The 20,779-nt window shown below is 35.2% G+C and overlaps 1 protein-coding gene across 4 annotated transcripts in view; it reads left to right on the top strand.

Annotated features, from left to right (window-relative positions):
* Positions 1-20,183, top strand: part of LOC147073127 (glutathione S-transferase 1-like) — a 35,803-nt gene extending 15,620 nt beyond the window's left edge. For 2 of the 4 annotated variants that reach the window (XM_085945252.1, XM_085945255.1), the window contains 5 exons: positions 12,265-12,436; positions 13,153-13,211; positions 14,719-14,860; positions 18,597-18,761; positions 19,901-20,183. In XM_085945252.1, the coding sequence (XP_085801378.1) occupies positions 12,265-12,436; positions 13,153-13,211; positions 14,719-14,860; positions 18,597-18,761; positions 19,901-20,053 (691 nt within the window). In that variant the 3' untranslated portion in view covers positions 20,054-20,183. Of the gene's footprint in view, positions 1-1,460; positions 1,601-8,048; positions 8,243-12,264; positions 12,437-13,152; positions 13,212-14,718; positions 14,861-18,596; positions 18,762-19,900 lie in introns of those variants that run through there. The other 2 variants (XM_085945254.1, XM_085945253.1) reach the window with 2 other exon arrangements.
* The last annotated feature ends 596 nt before the right edge of the window (positions 20,184-20,779 follow it).

Below are 20,779 nucleotides of genomic sequence, written 5' to 3'. Positions count from 1 at the left end.
AATTCCGCTTCCAACCGACTGTACTGTCATTGCCTACGCAGACGATGCGCTGCTGCTGGTCGAGGCCGACAGCAGGGCGAAGATTGAGAGCACCGTTGGCGAAGCTTTAGCATCAATTGAGGCTTGGGGTAGATTAACTAGACTATCATTCGCACCTTCCAAGACAGAAGCCATTGTCCTTAAAGGACCGAGACGACTTAGCTGTTCGAGACTACCCACAGTCCGATTCGGTGACACGAGAGTGAAAGTGTCGAAGATCGTCACCTATCTAGGCGTCAAAATGGACACAATGTTAAATTTCCTACACCATGCCGAAACCCAAGTCCACAAGGCTGGGGTGGCCTTCCAGAGGATCGGCCGCATGGCTGGTGAAGGATGGGGCTTAAAAGTAAGGGCGCTCAAGATCGCCTACGGCGCCATTTTTATGGGAATCGCGGCTTATGCCGCCAGTGCTTGGTGCCCGCGCATTCCCAAAAGTGTCAAACTTAGAATCTCTCTTTTAAGAGGACAGCGCATCGCGCTTCTGTCCATTACCAAGGCCTACCGTACTACCTCAACTGACGCGCTCCCGGTCCTGGCCGGCATTCTCCCACTTGACCTGCATATTCAGGTCAGCGGCGCTTCAATATTGCTCCTCAAGGGCGAGGAGGCCGACGTTGGTGATTTTCACCTCGTCCCTCCCCCTCGGCTAGCTGGCGAAGGAGTAGCATTATTGAGGCGCAGAATTAGACTCATGTCGCTTAACGCGGCCATTACGACCTGGCAGCGAAAGTGGGACGAATCGACCAAGGGCCGGCACACATATACGTTTTTTCCAAACATACAGTGGCGAATGGAGATAACCAAATATCTGACTCCAGACCATTACACCAGTCAATTTGTGACTGGTCATGGTGGATTCGCTGGCAAGCTCTTCGAGCTTGGACTTGTAAGCCGTCCGACATGTCCATGCGGAGGGGAAATACAGGATGCCAACCACATCTTATGGGAGTGTCTGAGTATGTGCTCCGAACGGGAGGAAATGCTCAGGTCGGTCCAACCAGCTGTTGGACCCATCGGCCCGCCCGACCTGGTTGCTACTAAGGCCAATTATCTTGCTTTCAAAAAATTTGCGGCGTCTTACTACGGGCGTGAAGATCTCTTCACATAAATTTTGCTGCCTGTATGATTAGCTTCGTTCTTTAATTTAATAAACAAGTAGGTTCATTTTCTTTTTAGTAATTTCCATGTGCTTTTTCTCTCCCTGGCACTTTGCATTAGAGTAAACTCAGTAAACTCAGTCAGAGCTCACTTTGAGCGTAGCAATCTAAGTCTTGGGCATCTTCTCCCAGGACACTCCCAGGCCAATTCTTAGATGCTTCACATCACCAATTGATGGGTCCCGTGATACTCTCGATTAAGACCGAGGGTGGTACGGGGCGGGTTTGGTGGAGGGAGTTTAACTTCAATGTGTCTGTCAGGGTATGGACCTAATAGGTTGAGCAAGTGGCTGACATCCACTTCTCGTAAAAAACAAAATCTGTTAATACAAACCTCTACTCTGAGGAGGCCCATATGATCCTATTAGGATTGGACATGGTCGAAAGAAGAATTATTATAGGTAAGTACTTTTAAAATATATATTTAATACTTAGTGAGACTTTAAATATGCACACGTAAATAATGATTTCTTCTTGAGAGTTCTTTTATTTTTATATAAAGCCTCAGGCATGATATTTCTCAATCCGCAATAAATATGTTAAGAGCGAAATGAATTAAGACTATTGTGTAGTTGGAACTGATTAAAATTCCTCGTCTACTTTCTGTATACAATTGTAATGAACGTCTATTTATTTCATTCGACAGTGCGGCGCCCAGTTGTCCCATTCCCCACAAGAACATTGGGCATTGGGCCGATGGGTTCGTATGCATGTATGCCCCTAATGTATCCGTTGCAGACATACCGCGCCAACCGACTTCTAAATTTCCAATGACTAAGAGGTCGACAGGCGAGCGGGGTGTCGAACGCTCGTTTGGTTGTTCATGTTTACGCTCGCGCTTACGGTCATAATTCATTAAAGATTAGGACTGGTTTTATATTACGCATGGTTACGCAATATATTGGGTTATTATTTAGTTATCTAGATAAGATTACAATACATCGTGTGTATCGTAAATAACAATTTACTGAGTACCAATTAGGTAAGTATTCAAGTTAAAGTCATATCAATATGTTTCGATTGTAACTATGGCGACAAAAAGGAATAACTAATTCGAATTATTACAATCTAATCTAAAAACGTAATGATATTATTATCTCTGTGTCTAATTTCAGTAGCGTATCTTTTTTCGTACTAAGCATGCCTATATTATGTCCATGTTGTTTATGTAGACAACATTGCTCTATTAGGTTTATGTTAGGCTACTTGCAATCAGCTCGTCGAATATTTAAAAAGAAGTAAAGGGTGTTAATGGTGTTAACATTAAAAAATAATTTCATCAATGCCATCCATATTTTTACAAAAAAATCATTGATCATGGTCCGGTATCGATCTTCATTGACCATAAAGCGAGCTCCGGCGTCATTTTTGAAGAAATAAGGTCAGATGATGCCACCAGCGTGTAAACCGCACAAAACGGTGCATTTTTGTGGATGTAATGGAGTCTGTAGGGTAGGGGATTAACAAATACGTTAAGCTAAAAATGACTCTCATAGCTGAACAGAATTTAACGATAAAACAATGGGCCAGTTTCCAACTGCTCCAGATCCCAATGGGCAAAAGAACGCCGCATAGTATGATGGTCTCGTGGACTTAATTCATGCAATAATGGGAATTATTCGGGTGTAGGAAAAAATTTGAGCTCCCAATTGGATCGGATTAGAAATTTGGATGTTCTTCCACACTTTCGTTTACAGCGGTAATACGCTCTTCAGTACGCACATTCCTTGACGTTTTGGTGTTATTATTCATCATTTAATTGACTCTCCAAACCGATGTGGATCTTGGCCGCTTCATGAAGAGGTTTCTCAACAGATCTTTGTTTTACAAGAAATTTGTTTTACCCCACATAGAAAAATATAATGTGAATTTATTACACCCGGGACTCTAGCCCGAGACCTACGACTTTATAGGCCGACATGTTGACATTACATTTATGAGTAGGTAATGCTAAGGTAATCCCACTCTCTACAAAAACATCAGCTGTTGTTCATATATCCTTCAAAGTCAAACTTAGTTTTTGTATAGTAAGGTATTATTCAAAACTGAACATCAGTGTAGTTTCGTATTAGTTAATTTTCAACCCATATTACATGACAGTAAAGTAAATTATACCATATTATAATCTTTTATGATTTCTCCAATTTTTCTTTCGTTATTATTTTAATGACACCAGTCCCAATCATTTGATTTTCGAGCAATCTCCACACTTATATATCTTGTTAAAGTCTTTTGACTGACTCTAATTTAATTTTAGCAAGAAATTGATTTCATTAATAAGAATGCATACCATTTTTGGAGGAAAGGTGAGTCGACAACCTGCATCTTTCATGAGGCTCATTCTTTAAGAATTCTATAAGACATGAATTATACACCAGTGGATTTTCTTATTATCCATTTTCAATTAATAATACACCAACTATAAACCTACATAAAAAAACTGAAATTCAATTATCACTTAGTTTTACGTCTGACCTAAATAATTATTCGCACCGTTAAATTTTCAGTGAACCCTATCAACTACGCCACTGATCATTTTTTTTTTTTTTTTTAGAATTATTAATAACCATGTCCTTGCTTTTTCGTACAAGGTGGTTGTTAGTAATTTTGAACAATCACAAACACCCAGGCTTTGAGAAAAACACATAAATGTTTTTGTCATGACCGGGAATCGAACCCAGGAACTCTCGGGTGGAAGGCGAGCGCCTTACCCACTGCACCACGAGAGCCGCCCGCCACTGATCATTAAGTATAGTTATAATGTATGGTATAAGGTATAATTAAGTATTGCTATTCGTCAATCGTCATAGATAATCTAATTGTGCGTGCAATCAAACATTATATCATTAAAAAATATTGGTTAACTTGTATTTTTTTGTTGGATTGCAAAATAAGATGGACAAGTTTGACGCCAAACGCCAAATATTTTTGTAAGTTAAAGTAAAATTAACAATAATATAAACAGATAATCCAATTATAAAAGTGATCTCTACAATATTTAAATTATATAAAATTGAGTTAAAACTACTATTCCGTGATTCAGAAAACTTTATATTTCCTTTCCATGAAAGGTTGACGACCAATTATTACAACGTCTTCGTGTCTTTTGTCTACTATATTAATTACCCTACGTATTGAACGTGAAACCAAACTCTCAAGTTCCGTATAACTACACCTTAACTGTCCATAAGGGGGATAGTGTTCTACTAGAGAAAATTAAGAGAGGGGATACATTTCGATCTAAAGTTAAACTAAAGCTTGAAAGAATAGTAAAGTTCGTTTGAAAGATATTTGTGTCTTTAACGCAGTTAACTGTTATTTGTTGGTTAAATGAATTGAGTAAGTACCCATTTGCTGCGGATCTTTTAATTTATATTTAATTACCACATTTAAATAACATGCTAATTATAAGAACCGATTTTGTCCGCTTACAGTAGAAAAATTTAGCCTTGAACATGCGCAGTTGTAATTTTCTTCTAGGGCGCAAGAATAATACAGGCGTAATGCAATTTTACGGTTGCTATCGTCGTCTGAACTTAAATTAACAATATCGGATCGCTTTCTCTTGCACAGTGTCTGTTTCTGAAACTATCGAACTGCATACTAATGCGGTTTGTTTATAGTAGTGCATTCTCATAGGATATTTGTTAATGTGGAATAAAGTATTGTATGTTCACATAATCTATTATATGTTTTAAAACAGTTCAATTAATCCGGATGCTTAAATAAAAATTTTATTATTTGATTAAGCACCGGTAGCTAAATACCCGATACAGTTAATAAATAAAGTTACATAAATTCGCTCGATGGTTAGTTTTGTTAAAATATTTTGTATTGTGGGTACATACTTCTGAATGTCTGAATCATATTATTTATTTTTGTTAGCTATTTTTAACATGTATATGTTTTACCGCTCGACGCGATATTAAAATTGTGTGTATAAATTCGAATGTAACGCAGAAATGTTACCATTACTATTTTATTATAATTTTTCACATCATCGCGACAAGCTCTTTGGCCTAGAGGTCTAAGGCTGCAGTAATTTTGAATTGAAGTTTTGTTGGCGTGAGTACGAATCCAACTTTCGACAAATATTTTTATATTTTATTTTATTACTAATATGTATTTCTTAAATAATTAATTTATATTTTTAACCAAATAAACGTCAATAGTTAATAAGTGAATACTAGACTAAATTAACGATAAAAAATATTCTTCTATTTATAAAATATCTAGAATTGTGTATAGTTTAATGGCATAACTTTAGATATTTAACAAATAAATGAATATTTTTTGACTATTATCTAATATGACTTGGATTTAGGGTTTAATTTAATTTTAAAAAGTAACAAACACTATCTACATCAGTGGTCAGTAACCTTTTGAGAGACTGGGTAAAAAAATTGTTAGTGGGTAAATGCTGAGTACCTCCGTTACATGGAAATACATTTGGATGTAGATATGTGTCTTCAATCGCTCTCAGACATATACATGTTCCAATGTACTTCCGTTTACCAAATTTTATGAGTTTATCTAGCGAATTTTAGGGTATTCCTGTGTCCGTTTAGTGCCCCTTGGATACCACTGTATGACGAAACTTTTCCAGAACTTGTCCACTCGCCGGGCGAAATTCTAGCTCATTGTGATTTAATCTGCTTAACGACCTCTATCACTTCGCGAACCCTTGTCTGATATTCGTGAAGATCGCTTTTGCTTCAGTAAAGCAGTTTATCTTAATATTCTTCTTCTTGGTTGTTCCCTCGTGGATGAGGATCTTGATCACCGTGAAATTCAGTAATCTTCTGCGCGACCAAGACTCCCCACTCTCTTCGGTTATCTGCTTCTCTGAGGGCTATCCCCTGTAAGCTCCTTCACTTAGTCACTTCATCACGCTGAGACTCTTCCCGTATTTTGCCTTCCCTGAAGGCTACCCAAAATCACCATTCTCTCCAAATTATCATTTCCGCGCCCAATAAAATGTAAGAAAAACTTCAGTATGCGTCTCAAACATATTGTTGAGAGCCGTTATTTTATCTAAAGTTCTAGAATCTAGATGATTGACTGGTTCGTTCTGTAGTCTATCCAAGAAATACGAAGCATTCCGCACCAACACCACATTTCGAAGGCATCAATTGCCTGCCGCTAGAGTTGGGTATTTCCCGAGAAAATCTCAATCTCGAGTTTCGGAAATTTCAAATTCTCGAGATTTGGGATTTCAAGGAAAGAATTCTTGAGATATCGTTAAAATTGAACGAAAACCGGTAAAAATCCTAAAATCAGCGTAAAAACAGACAAATTCCAAAAAAATATGATTTTTTTATTTAAGTAAGAAGACAAACAAAATAGAAGAAGGAAAACAAAAATAATTCAAAATATTATAATATACTTGAATACGTGTATTAATTAAGGCGCTAAGTACCAAAAAAATAAAAACTGACATCTTTATAGAAAATTGTTCTACATACCAACGCCAATAACTTCAACTATAGTCTAAGTGCCTCAAGCAAGTCAAAAAAATACTGCAAAATAATTAAACCTGTCGATGTTGTAAGTCCGTTGATGTGTTTTATTTATAACGGTGTAAGTAGCACTGCAGTGGTCAACGGCATTCAATATAAAATAGCTGACGATGGTATGTTGACACTTGCGAGTTCTTAATACCTAAAATTATAGAAGCTGCCGTGATTGGTTCACACTGTAAAACTACATTTTTCAAAAGGTCTCCTTCATGAAATTTTACTGCAATGAATCGGTATTTTGTAACTACAGGCAATACTACTTTTTGGTACTTAGAGCCTTATTTAATACACGTATTCACTTATTAAAATAGAATTTCAAAAAACACGGACTGTCAATCGCTGCGTCTGACAATCGCGTACCCTTTTGAGACACAAAATTCCTTGATGTTGAAAAATTTCGCTCATTTTGAGTCGACGTTGGCTTAATTGTGCTAAATGCCCCGAACAGTCTTTGAACGTTTTGTGTTTTCTGTCCACTTTTTTCATACAGAAAAATCGTTTTTTCAATTAATATTTGATTATAAAGAAATCCCGAATCTCGAGAAAAGATTCTCGGGATCCGCGATTTCCCTAAATGTTAAAAATTTCAAATCTCGAGATTTAGAATGGAAAATCTCAAAAATTTCTCGAGAATTCCCGTCTGGAAATTCCCGAAACCCAACTTTACCTGCCGCTCCCTTAGTATCACAAGACCCATGACTAGTCTTAAAACGCACAAGCATAATTTTCGTGGTAATTAAAATTCCTCGATCCTTCCATATAGTGGTAAGACGTGGCATCGCGTTTCATTCACCATCTGTGTGCGCCTTTTTATATTTTCTGCTTCACATCCGCCTTTTCCACTATTGGCCAATCCCAGATAATATTCACTTGCCCACTGTTTCCAGATTTCTGAATATACTTGCTACGTGTAAAATATTAGCCCGATCGATAACAATTATTAATTTATTTATATAATAATTATATTGCTTAGTATTGGATCTTCAACACTGTGATTCACAGCTACGTATCTATAACACTGTCTAAATTATTACCTAATATTAATTTAATACAAATTTAATGCTCTTTTTTAAATATTAATTTCAAAATTATACCGATTTACCTTGAAAAAAATGCGAATAAATAATTCAAAAGAAAATTGGCACGAGTGGGAACGTGCGGTGCGAATATCCGTTTCAATATCCGTGTTATATATAACTATATCATAGTCACTTAGTATAGCCGCATTATACCCTGTACTTATACCTAAGGTAGACTAGAACAAAGTAGGCATTTGAACTTGGTTCGTCAAACCGAACGGTAGTATTTTTTTGATATACAATAATATATATCGTAGAATAAACCACAGTATAAAATCAAGTTATTTTCTCCAGTGCTCAGTATAAAGTATGTTTTTAAGTTTTGTGGAATTTGTTTGATTGATGTAAACACCTAATTGTTTTTAAAAAAAGAATTATAATAAGTCAAACTGGGGCAGTGTATGGACACGGTTGCTGTTGCTAAGCAACATATCGCAAATTTAGAGTGAGTTTTATTAAAAATTAATAATTAATCATGTTTAACCCATCAGTATCAGTGTTGCCAATTAATTTTCATTCACAAAAATATGTACAAAAAAAAGTGTCACATTTATTATAAACATCGTTTTTACAAGCACAAAGATTAATAGAATACTTGGGTCATAAAATTTAAAATAAATTCTCGTAAGAAATTCAGTCGTTATTTAATATTTAAGATTTAGTGTATTAATTATGAGATGTATCAATATATACCTATATTTGTCTTACTCTATATCTGTCTGTGAATTGAACACACTGAACGCATTGAGGACATCGACAGTAATGTTGACAAGTGGCACTGCCACCGCGTATTTTTTCCTAGTAAGATATAAAGTACGTAAGATCAGCATGTTGATTTTAAAGCAAATCTGGTGTAATATTCTAGTTTTATTATGAGAAGTTTTAAGCTGTTTGCGGTGTCGAAAAACGCTAGATTTAACACTATACGCCAAATGGAAATTTTGCCTATTCAAAAATACTGGATCTGTCAAGAAAAACGCTAATTTTCATATTATGTAAGCATAATTAAGGATAATATATTGTAAAAATATGAATATCATTTTGTCAAGACACATTAGGTATTGTATTAAATTATAATTTCCTGTTTTATTGGGTAGTGTGTGCTTTAATATAAAATATAACCCACTTATATGCCTACATAATTCAAAGTATTTCCTAAATATCTATAGTTTCTTCTTTTGGCATTTTTCGTCAAACTATCCTGAGTCATATCAGATCACCAACGCCTTGAATATTGTGCCACTTAGGGAAGTTACGTAGCAAAGCTCATTCACCCTACACCTCTACGACTACTCTCTACGTTTTCCCTGCAATTTGGCTGAAGTGAATCAACTTCTATTCGGAAGTATTCAACCTTTTTGTCTCGATTGATTCTAGCTATAAGTTCTTGTCTCGTATTAAAATTCCTCATTGGTCAGTAGATACAGCCACATCTTGAAAGCCTCCAATACTGGAAAATACTTTAACGGTCAGTCCCTGTAACGTCTAGACTTAGATTCCGTAGACAAACACGAGTAAGTACTACCATACGGATAATATGTAGGGCCAATAATTCAGGTTTCTAGGTGAACAGCGATTAAAGTAATTGGTAATAAAATCGACGATGAAAGATGTACCGACAACTGTCCATTACTAATTTGTTTAATATATTCCGTGATATTTGGCAAGTTTATAATATGAAAAATTATCAGTGTCGCGATAAGTATACGGTTTTACTAAGTGTTATAAGATTTTTTGTTTTGTCAATCAAAGCTATTAACATAATATTGTATTCGATGACCAGTGTTGTCATGATTTTTTTTAACCATTTCCGATCCTTAGAAGATCATATTATAGGCCTCCACAGGGTGAAGGTTTGTATTAACATATTATTTTTGTTTTTACGAGAAATGGATGTTAGCCACTTGCACAATCTATTAGGTCCATGATTACCATTGCCGTTTTTTCTCTCGATTTATTAGAAAAAAACAAATAAAACTGTTATAAGTATATATGTATAAAAGCATCACATTTGAACTTAAATTGACCAATATTGTATACTGACTATAAAACATTTTTCGTAAAAATATAACTTCTTTTGAATTAATTATATTTGGCCGTAGAAACTCACGTAACTTTAAGGTTTACATATGTATATTTTAAGTATATATATATAACACAAAGAAATAGCAAAATGATTGAAAATTTGCCAAAAACCACAGTGTCGACTAAATATGATTAAAACTTGTGTAATTTATATTAAATTTTGACTCACAATTACATAATATAGAATTAAACAAAAAAACCGTCGAAATTTATAGGAAAGTGTCACATAAAGACGTGCTCACTGCGATCTAACGAAGTTTGGCTATCATCGTTTTAATCGTCGTCCGTTTCGTTGTGGCTCTGAAAAATTATTATCTGCTTTTTTCAAACTATTGACGCAAGAATTTAAGTCAAATAAGGTGGTCCGTCTGGCTTTTCACCTGGTCTTTTCATCTCCATGATCACAAACTTTAAATATCAGGTGTCTTCTTGCCAAATCGCGCATTTTACATATAGTTGTGTGAATTCTAAGTTGTCCCGTTCCGAATGTTTTAGCTCAAAAATCATTCTAGAGAAAAAATAATATTTGTTTAATCTTCTATCGATGAATTAGTAGACAAAATGTTGTATGGCCAGTTAAGTATATTTTGCAAAAAAACGAATTTGAAAGATGCAAACAGATTGAAAAACGAAGACCAAATAAATATTATAATGTAGTTGAATGAGACACAATTTCATTTCTCAAATAATCTAATAATAACAAATAATAATTGTATAGTTAAATTTACCGCCCATCTTTTTTGAATGAAATGAATTGAAGCAGTACATATTATTATCTGATATTTTGCATCATCATCATCATCAGGGGCGCGACAACCCGGTGTGGGTCCTGGCCTCCTCCAACAGCTCCCTCCACTTGTCCCTATCCAGTGTGGCCGCTTTCCAATTTGGTACCCCCAGAATACGTCAGTCACTGGCAGCTCCATCTAACCAGCGTATCTTTGGCCTCCTTCTTCTTCTACGTCCTATTGGATTGCTGGACATCACACTCTTTGCCGGTTCATTGTCATTCATACGGTGCACATGACCTAGCCATCGCAGTCTCCCAATCTTAATTGATTGAACTGCGCTGCAATCTTCGTACAGCCCGTGGAGCTCAGCATTATATCTTCTCCTCCAATTGGTCCATCCCTGATCGGTCCATATATACGGCGGAGAATTTTTCTTTCAAAGATGTTCAGGGCTCGTTCATTTCGCAGAGTTAATGTCCAGGTTTCCGATGCGTAGGTGAGCACTGGCTTTACAAGTGTCTTGTAAAGAGTGCTTTTAGTTCGGCGAGATAATAAGCGGGACTTAAAATGTCTTAACAGACCAAAGTAGCATTTATTCGCAGACATGATTCTCTTGTTGATTTCTTCTGTAATATCATTATGTCGAGTTACAAGAGATACAAGGTATTTGAAACTGATATTTTGCATGGTATATAATAATTAGAGTATTGCATTCTCTCACTATGAATAAGTGAGAAACTACTTGCCAACTGGATATCCCTTGACGAGCTGTGATATTTATTTTCAAGAGTTTTGTGAGGTTCAGTACGTACAAAATCAACCGCTTTTGCACTGCCCATGTGTGTCTTTCTATATCTCGAAAAATAGATCGATGACGTAATAGATTTTTGGGTTTCCACCGTGTGTACTTCTTCCTTTTTTCCTCGATGCAGAGGCCATTTTCAAGAGATATGTATTATGATGGGGTGCCGGACGAAATCCCGCATACTGAAATCCCGAATGGCCGAAATCCCGAAAGCCTAAATCCCGAATGGCCGGAATTCCAAAGGCCGAAATACCAAAAAATACAAACTGTAATAATTGCGCAAATTTTACAAGAGAAACAAAAAACCATTTTTTGTAGAACAAATGGGTTTTTGTCTCTCCTGTAAAATTTTGCGCAATCTTAACACTTAACATAATCCTAACCATTTTCCAGAAAAAAGGTTATTTGTCTCTCTTGTAAAATTTGCGCAATTCAAGACAAGTGTTAAGAATGCGCAATTATTACTGTTTGTATTTTTTTCATTTATCGGGATTTCGGCCATTTGGGATTTCAGCGTTCGGGATTTCGACCCGAAACCATTGTGATGAAGTGTAGTGTAGGTGTATGAATGCAAACGTCGCTCTAAGAATGCCAAAAGGAATCCGATTAGCTAAGAGCAAACGTTGCTCTGAAGTCAGAGTAATGCGTCACTCGTTACGATCAGAGATACCGGATCGAATGTTGGATTTTTTTTTGAAAAATATTAATAGGGATGGGTTACGGTTAAAAGCGTCATGGCTTCCGGCACTGTCAGCAATCGTAAGTCGTAAAGCATGAAAATGCGAGTCGTGACCAGATATTCTACTATTAGTATGATTAATTGAAGATATTTTTGTCCATGTTCAGCAACGCAGCGGCGAAGGTAGCATCTGGAAAAATGCCGGTGGACCTGTACTATTTGGCGCCATCAGCCCCATGCAGGGCCGTGATGATGACAGGACGAGCAGTCGGAGTGGAGTTTAATCTCAAGATATGCAATATCATGGAAGGCGATAGTAGGAAACCGGAATATTTGAAGGTGGATATTTAAAAATACTTACTGCATTAAATTCATTACTTTGTACCTTTAAAGAGATTTTAGTAGGTACCTACAGTAACAGAGGAGAAATAGGTGGCTGAGATTTGGTAGAGACACCAATTTTTCAAAACACAACACATATAACCCCACAGCCAGTGCCACGTCTCACAGCCATACAAAAGCACTGGAAACATGGAATTTAATATTTATTAATGAAACGGTGACTCCATAAAATACGGTTACATGTAAATTGTACAACCTTTCGCCGTGAACTTTCTTATCGAAAAGAGATGACCGTATACTATACAGTCTCCAATTTTATTAGATTCAATGTGAACAATTCAATTTTCATAGCTAATTTTGGCAAAATTCATGAATTCAAGAATGAAAACATAACCTAACCTAACAAATAATCCAGTATATCGACTATTTTCAAAATTTGTTTGCTTCTGGCTTCCTGTAAAGTGTAAACCGACAAGAACTGTGTTTTATTTAGACATGAATTTTATGTCAGTACTATACGACCCAGAGAGGTTGGATGGTCTTTAATATACGGTCATATATTTCCGATATAACATTTCACGGTGAAGTGTGATACGGTGAACTGCATACGTACAAGTTACCGGACACGATAAAATACTCCATTGAATGCAGATCCTGCAATACCCATCTTTCAGTGATTTAATAACAATTCATATATTTTCTTTAATTTATAGATGAATCCTCAGCACACTATCCCCACAATGAATGACAATGGATTGATTATTTGGGAAAGGTAATATAACTATATTGTATGCAAAGCAAGAAGGTAGTGGATACAACGCCTGTTTCTAAATCCGTGTATCGCGGGTTCGAATCCTGCAGCAGATGTTGTTTCCATATAACAAGTATATAATTCAAGAAATGAAAATATAATTAATATTAAATTCTACAGGTTTTTAAAAAAGGTTTGTCGATAGCTATTTCGGTTGTAACACCATTATCAAGACTATTCAGATAGGCCGCTTGCCCTTGCTTAAATACTACACGTGTATAGATAGAGACAGAATACATTCTCTTACTCGTTCCAGCATTATTATGAATTTGTACACTTATTATTAATTGTAATATTATTATTACTTTGAAAACCCTAAGTGGGTTTTTTAATGGATATCAAAATTTATCAAAATTACAGTGTTCGAGATTGAGACATTATTAATCAATTAAAATATTATTAGTATAATTGTATTTTTCGTGTGTTTAAATTATATTTAATAGTGGCGACGAATGCATTACCAAATTTTCATTAACTATGTGATTACTTTTGGATAATTCGCGATTAATTTCCAACTTTTCGAGTAAATTCAATTTTAGACCTTTATTACATATATGCAAACATTCCGGCGCCATATTGTTACTGATGCTATGCGAATTTTAAAATTGTGTTTTAAAAAATGCTTTTTTAAAAACCTGTAGAATTTAATATTAATTATATTTTCATTTCTTGTAAAATGGAATTCTACCAAGTAAATGCTAACTCAATTAATAAGTATATAATTAATTAAATTATAGTTAGTGATGTTTAAAAAGAACCCGATTAAAGATAAACTAATGCAATGACGGACATCTAATGACGGAATACGAAATAAGTAATTTAATACAATCTTCCGAGAATTTACATTATAAGTGTTTTTACATAATAAATCGGTATATTTCTTGAAACATTTAAAATTAAAATAAAACAAAAATTAAATACATTTTTAAAACAACTATTTTAAATTACGCATTTTTGCACTTTCAAATGTAGCCCTATATACTGTACCTACCAGGGAACACAAAATTAATGAGAACTGAAATACCTAACGGGTATGGAGTAACAAGCAGCCGATCTAGAGTGTGGAATATTATTGAAGGTTGCAGCAATACACACTATTGCACGTCTGTAATGTGTGGTTCGTTTTCGTAAGTCACTCACACATTCAAAACCCTGCTTCAAAATGTAATGAATTGGGAATCGAATTATATTTATTAATCTGCTCTGTGGTACATACCCAGGGCTTGAGATTGACCGGAACGCACCAGAGCGTCTTTCCCCGTCTCGGTATCGTGGAAAAAATAATTTGACTGTCTGAGCTATGCAATAATAACAAAAATCTAACAAACTTATTTTTGTTTTATAAAATATACATGACATAAAATAGCTATGTTAATATCTTTGGAAAATTATCGAGCGTTCCGGTTCGTAAAATTATCTATTGTAAATAAATTTTAACTCAATTAATGTTACTATTATTTTATTTCAGTCGTCCGATAATGGCTTATCTTGTGAATCAGTATGCGAAGGACGATTCGTTATACCCGAAAGATCCAAAGAAACGAGTTGTGGTGGATCAGAGGCTTTACTTTGATATGGGAACTCTTTACCAAAGGCAAGCCGAATATTACGTAAGTGATACCAAATATATTTTTTACTATTAGATTAAAAACTTTCCTTGATAGACCTTATCGTCTCCTAGTGGTAATTCCTAACCGCAATAAATTTTGGTTACAAATTGAATTTTACAGAGAAATTATTAAAAAAATTTTAAAATAATTTTAAAAGTACCTAACCACATTTTAATGTTGGATATTAGGTCGTTTCAGCGTGTGGTAGGGAAATTATTGCGTGTGTTATGTTAATTCTTTTTATACACGTGTCGAATTTGCTAGCTACGCCAGCACGATAATCATTAATCAGTGACGTTCTGGGCAAAGTGGCGCCTTAAAAGCCAGTTCGGATTAGTCCAGTAGTTTAATCGAATGGCGAGTAATTTAGTAACAAAACGTGTACGAACACACAAATTTAGTCGAGTAATTTAGTAAAATCATTACTGGATTAACTCGACTAAATGATTTCGTACACGTTTAGTTACTAAATTACTCGCCATTCGACTAAACTAATCGACTAATCCGAACCGGCCTTACGACAGACTTCGAATCAGAATTTCCACGAAATCTACTCTCAAATAGTGTTGGTTTTACGTACTTGGAGGTCTGTAGCGCTGACTGGTTTGGAGGCACCCTTGTAAAAAATGTTTATATATTTATTTTTTACAAAAAACACACTGAGCACATAAAAAATATTAATTCAAGACGTTCACAGCATTTGGAATAAAAAGTGCAGGTAAATCACATTCGTAGAGAATAAAACAGACCAAAAAATATTTTTATAGCAAAAGAAATCAAATTAAAAAAAAAAAATAATTCAAGAAAAATACAACTTAAACAGTAAAATAGAATTTTAAAAACAAATTATATAGCGCATCACTCAAATGTCTACATCTTTAAGGAGTGCATTGACCGTGTTGCCTGTTTGCTAAACCGCCATTGCAATATATAAGTTTTTCAATGTTTATTATACGAGGGTGGGTCAATAATTCCTTAGAAAAAAGCATTAAAACAGTTTTTATTTTTGTATTTTTTTTTTATTTCTCAACATAATCTCCTTGGAGCTCAATACACTTGGTTAGACGTTTCTCAATTTTTTTTAAACCGTCAGAAAAATAAGTTTTCGGAAGGTCCTCAAAATAAGCATTTGTCCGATCGATGACTTCTTCATTTGAAAAAAAACGTTGTCCACTTAGCCATTTTTTAAGTTTGGGAAAAGGAAAAAGTCACTGGGGGCTAAATCTGGCGAATACGGTGGGTGGTCGACCAATTCGAACTTCAATTCTTCAATTTTAGCCATTGATCGTAAACATGTGTGAACACGGGCATTGTCCTGATGAAAGAGGATTTTTTTCCTGTTTAAATGAGGCCGTTTTTCTTCAATTTTGTTTTTTAGCTGGTCCAATAAAGATGCATAATAATCCCCTGTTATTGTTTTTCCTTTTTCCAAATAGTCAACGAAAATTATTTCACGTGCATCCCAAAATACAGTAGCCATAACCTTACCAGCTGATTTTACGGTTTTCGCCTTCTTTGGACATGGATTGCCTTCGCAATCCACTGCTTTGACTGTTCTTTCGTCTCGGGAGTATAGTGGTGTATCCATGTTTCATCTACAGTCACAAAGCGACGAAAAAATTCATCCGGATTGCGTTGCATGAGCGACAACAGGGCTTTAGAGGCCACCACCCTATTGCGTTTATTGTCGACTGTGAGCAAACGCGGCACCCATCTTGCAGAAATATTTTTCATGCCCAATTTGTCATGTAAAATAGAAATGACGCTACCTTTTGAGATCCCTGTAACCTCAATTATCTCACTCAACTTTAATCTTCGGTCACTTAACACCATATCGTGGATTTTATTGATCATTTCTGGTGTAGTCACCTCTACAGGACGTCATGAGCGTGGTTCATCCTTTGTTGATGTACGACCACGTTTAAATTCATTTAACCAGTTATAAATAGTTGCAAGTGAAGGAGCAGATATGCCGTGAACTAAATCCAACTCATTTTTTATTTCCTTTGCTGTTAACCCTTTTATATTAAAATGTTTAATAACAGCTCTTAAATCAATTTTCTCCATTTTCCATTTTCCACAAGCAATTTTTTTTTTTAAATGTACGAGAAACACACAACAACCCGACCAATCTGATTGAAACTTCGCAGCATACTGAATCGGTAGTGCCGCTGCATGAAAACAAACCGCTTACAGTAGTAGTCGCGCCACCTGTCGGCTTTTCTAAGGACTTATTGACCCACCCTCGTAATACAATAATATTTGAGATTTTTTTAAAATATTTTGATTATTTTTTAAACTAAGACGTTGATAATGAAGTGACTGAAAACCGCTACTGTTCTCAAAAAAAAATGTATTCGTTCCTTCATGTGCCGCCCCCATGGAACGCATGACATGCCTACCCCCACGGGTCGTCACTGAATATAATGTATATTAACATTTAAATAATGGATATGCCAGATAGGTCGGTCGGAGTTAATATAAACAACTCCTCGTTCATTAAATCTGATACACGTGGAGTAGTGAAGATCACTTGATGAAATCATGGGTAACCTTATATTATATTATTATAATATATGGGGTCATCACTGTGGGATGGACTGTGGATGGAGAGAAAGTCGATAATTGGTGGTTGCTCCGATGGAGGGAGGAGCGAGTTTTATTTGCAGTGTAAACAGTCGGTACAAGAGTATGTTACAGTAGTTATGTTACAATACTTGTGATACTGTTCCGAGGTCCGAATCTCGGTAGAATGAGATGTTGTGCGATGCGATTCCGAGACTGAGATACTGACAGATCGGGAACTTATATTCGAGTGACATGTCCAATGAATTATGATCCGCTATTTATTGACGTACTCACAATCAAAATAATATCTTGAAAAGAATATTAATTTAGGAAATAATTATTGGATTATTGGATATAACTGACTATGTGGAAAAATGAATACCCGGGAAATAATAACTGCAGTAAGCTATTTACTGAGTTTGCAATAATTTGACACCACGGGACTACGGGAAATGGATAGAGAGTTTAGAGAAATTAGAGAGTTTGTAATTGCGGTAATATATTTAATATCGCCGATCAATATGCTGAAAATCGATTGAGTTGTCTATCCCCATATATATATCGATGACCCAGTATTGAACGGTAACAGCTCAAAAATTCGAAATTTTGCGATATTGGTATCAAAATACTCGTAAAAATAAGCTCTTGTCGGTTTTGTACAGAAACAACTCGAAAAAAATAATTTAGATACCGTGAGCGCCAAAAAACCCATTTGAAATTTTACAAATTTTCAAACAAAACCAGTTTTGTACAGATCTATTTCGAATTGTTTCCATTTAAAACTGGCGATTGACCATACGTTTCAATTTAGACTAGATAAATTCTGACATGTATCATTTTAAAAATTGTCAAATCTTGTGTATTGTAAAATATTCAAAATATTAAAACATGATTATCTCGAAACTACGTTTTTTGAGCTGTTACTGTTTAATACTGGGTCATCGACATATTATATAATATCCAATTTGACGATAAGTGCAACATAATATATATTATATAAATATAGCATAATCCAACGCCCTAAAAAACAAAGTAATTGTTATGATCAAAATGCTTTAAAAAATACAATTTTTTTAGGGAGAAAATTTTGTTGCCAATTAACAGGATTTTTAAAGAATCGGGCTACTTTGTTTTATATTCCATAATTTCTTAACGTTTTTGTTTGCAGTATCCAGTGATATTCAGGGGAGCTCCTCTAGATCCTGAAAAGATGAAAGCCTTGGAGGAAGCCACGGAGTGGTTCAACACCATATTGGAAGGAACGACCTTCGCAGCCGGAGACCACCTAACAGTAGCTGATATCAGTTTGGCGGTAACTGTGTCTAACATGGAGGTATGTGAAGATTTTAGATTAAGTTTGTAATTTTAGTATTTCATTGGCAAACGAATGTAACTATGATTTACTTATAAATACTTAGAGAGGAATATAATCAGCATTGAAAGGTTAATCTAGGAGTGTATTGATCCTTGTTGATGATGATTGAAGTCTGAAGAACGACGTGAAAAATAATTTAGGTGCCGTTGTAGAGTACATTTTTTTTTTTTAATATTTGGGTTGCACTCTAGATATTAACTTGAACCATATAGTCGAACTGAAATGAGTCGAGAAGACCCCGGCCGGCTTTTAAACGTCTGAAGAAAATACTGTGCCATGATCTAAGCCTTGGACTTTGAATAAGAATGGTAAAATTGGTTTTTTTTCGGTTTTTCTATACGGACTGGAGGCGTCACTGGACAAATGCTCAAAAAACTCTAAACTTTCAAAATTTGGGTGTAATATACGCATGCTCCACGGTGATGCCGAGGATGAAGAAGATCAAAGAAATAATCAAAAAATAAATATCTACTAGAACCTTGGTCATATCATACGGAACCCCTAGATATGTCAACTCTGCATCATTCTAGAAAAAGGAGGCCCTGTAAAAAGAATAATATCCTGGTTAAGGCTATACTTCAGCTGAGGCATTGTCTAAAAAGATCGTGACTAGGCGATGCGCGGATTGTGCAAATGACGCGAGCCGAACGAAATATAATTTGTCATAAAAATTGAACATGCGTCCTTTTAATGTTATGTTTATTATTATATTCGTAATAATAATAGTATATTCATTGACATGTTTTCTTTCTCAAGTACATGCGGAACGTTTTTTAGTCATTTTTACACGATTTAAGAATATATTCCTCCGACGCCATCACAAAACAAATTGACGTGCTCACACCTCGACTGTCAATCTCCGATTGGCGACGACTGTGAAATTTCGTTCCACATACTGTTGAAAATTATTTCCCGTTTCACTTATGTACGCTCTTAAAAAGACTCATACCAATCTCTCATATCTCGCAGTTCATCTATTAATAATTGGTCTCATCGGTGATCAATATTTCATAAAAATGCATTTTTTTGCACCAAGTCCGCCAGCCGACTGTAATAATATATAGTTCATTGTAATAATCAAACAATATATTTTCCAGGCATTCGATTTCGATCTGAGTCCATATCCGAACGTGGTGGCATGGTTCGCAAGGACAAAGGAGGCTCTCGTTCCTTTCGGCTATGAAGACATCAACCAGGCCGGAGCCAATATGATCAGCGAATACTTCAAGAAGAGCACCGGAGCCCAGTAAATATAACAACAGCTGTAGCAATATATTGACGTTATAAAATTGTTTAGCCTTTCCAATGAGACTTTATAACTCCCAGCTAAAGTAGATAATATTGTCTAAATGACGTGTATTTTATTTATGATACATGAACATTTTTTTTTAAATTTTAATATTTATAAAAGTATTAAGACAATATTAACCAGTGGCGAGGGGTGGAGGTAGGCTGTTAATATTTGACATAAATAGTGCCCACTAAACTTTGTCAGTTATACTTATTTGTTTTCATTGAACTAATACTACAATTTGCAGATGGTGGTGGTTAGTTATTAAAATTCACTTAAGCCCTGCCTAAAGCAAACCATAATAATTTAGGTGTGCTATAGGCGATTCGATAAAAATAGTGCACACTTTTACACTCATTAGTACTTATTTGCTTTTGTTGAATTAAGAATACTTATTACAGATGGTGTAGATTAGTTTTTTTTAATTCATTAAGCCCTTTTAAGCCAAATCATCATTGATAAAAAATATTCTTATATCTCTAAAATATCTAAAATTATGCATAGTTTTAGATATTTTATAGATAAACGAATTTATTTTTACTATTATCTACCATGGCTTGGATTAGGCGGGGTTTTAATGAATTTTAAAAACTAACACTGTCTACACACTGTAGACTTAGTTCAATTAAAACAAATGCGTTTCACTGACAAAGCTTAAAGCCTACCTTCGTCAATGAACAGTAGG

The sequence above is a fragment of the Rhyacophila brunnea genome, unplaced genomic scaffold (assembly GCF_057557595.1).
Source record: "Rhyacophila brunnea isolate RB1 unplaced genomic scaffold, BYU_Rbru_1.0 scaffold_18, whole genome shotgun sequence".
NCBI classification, from domain to species: domain Eukaryota; kingdom Metazoa; phylum Arthropoda; class Insecta; order Trichoptera; family Rhyacophilidae; genus Rhyacophila; species Rhyacophila brunnea.
This window is presented reverse-complemented; position numbering and strand designations above follow the sequence as displayed.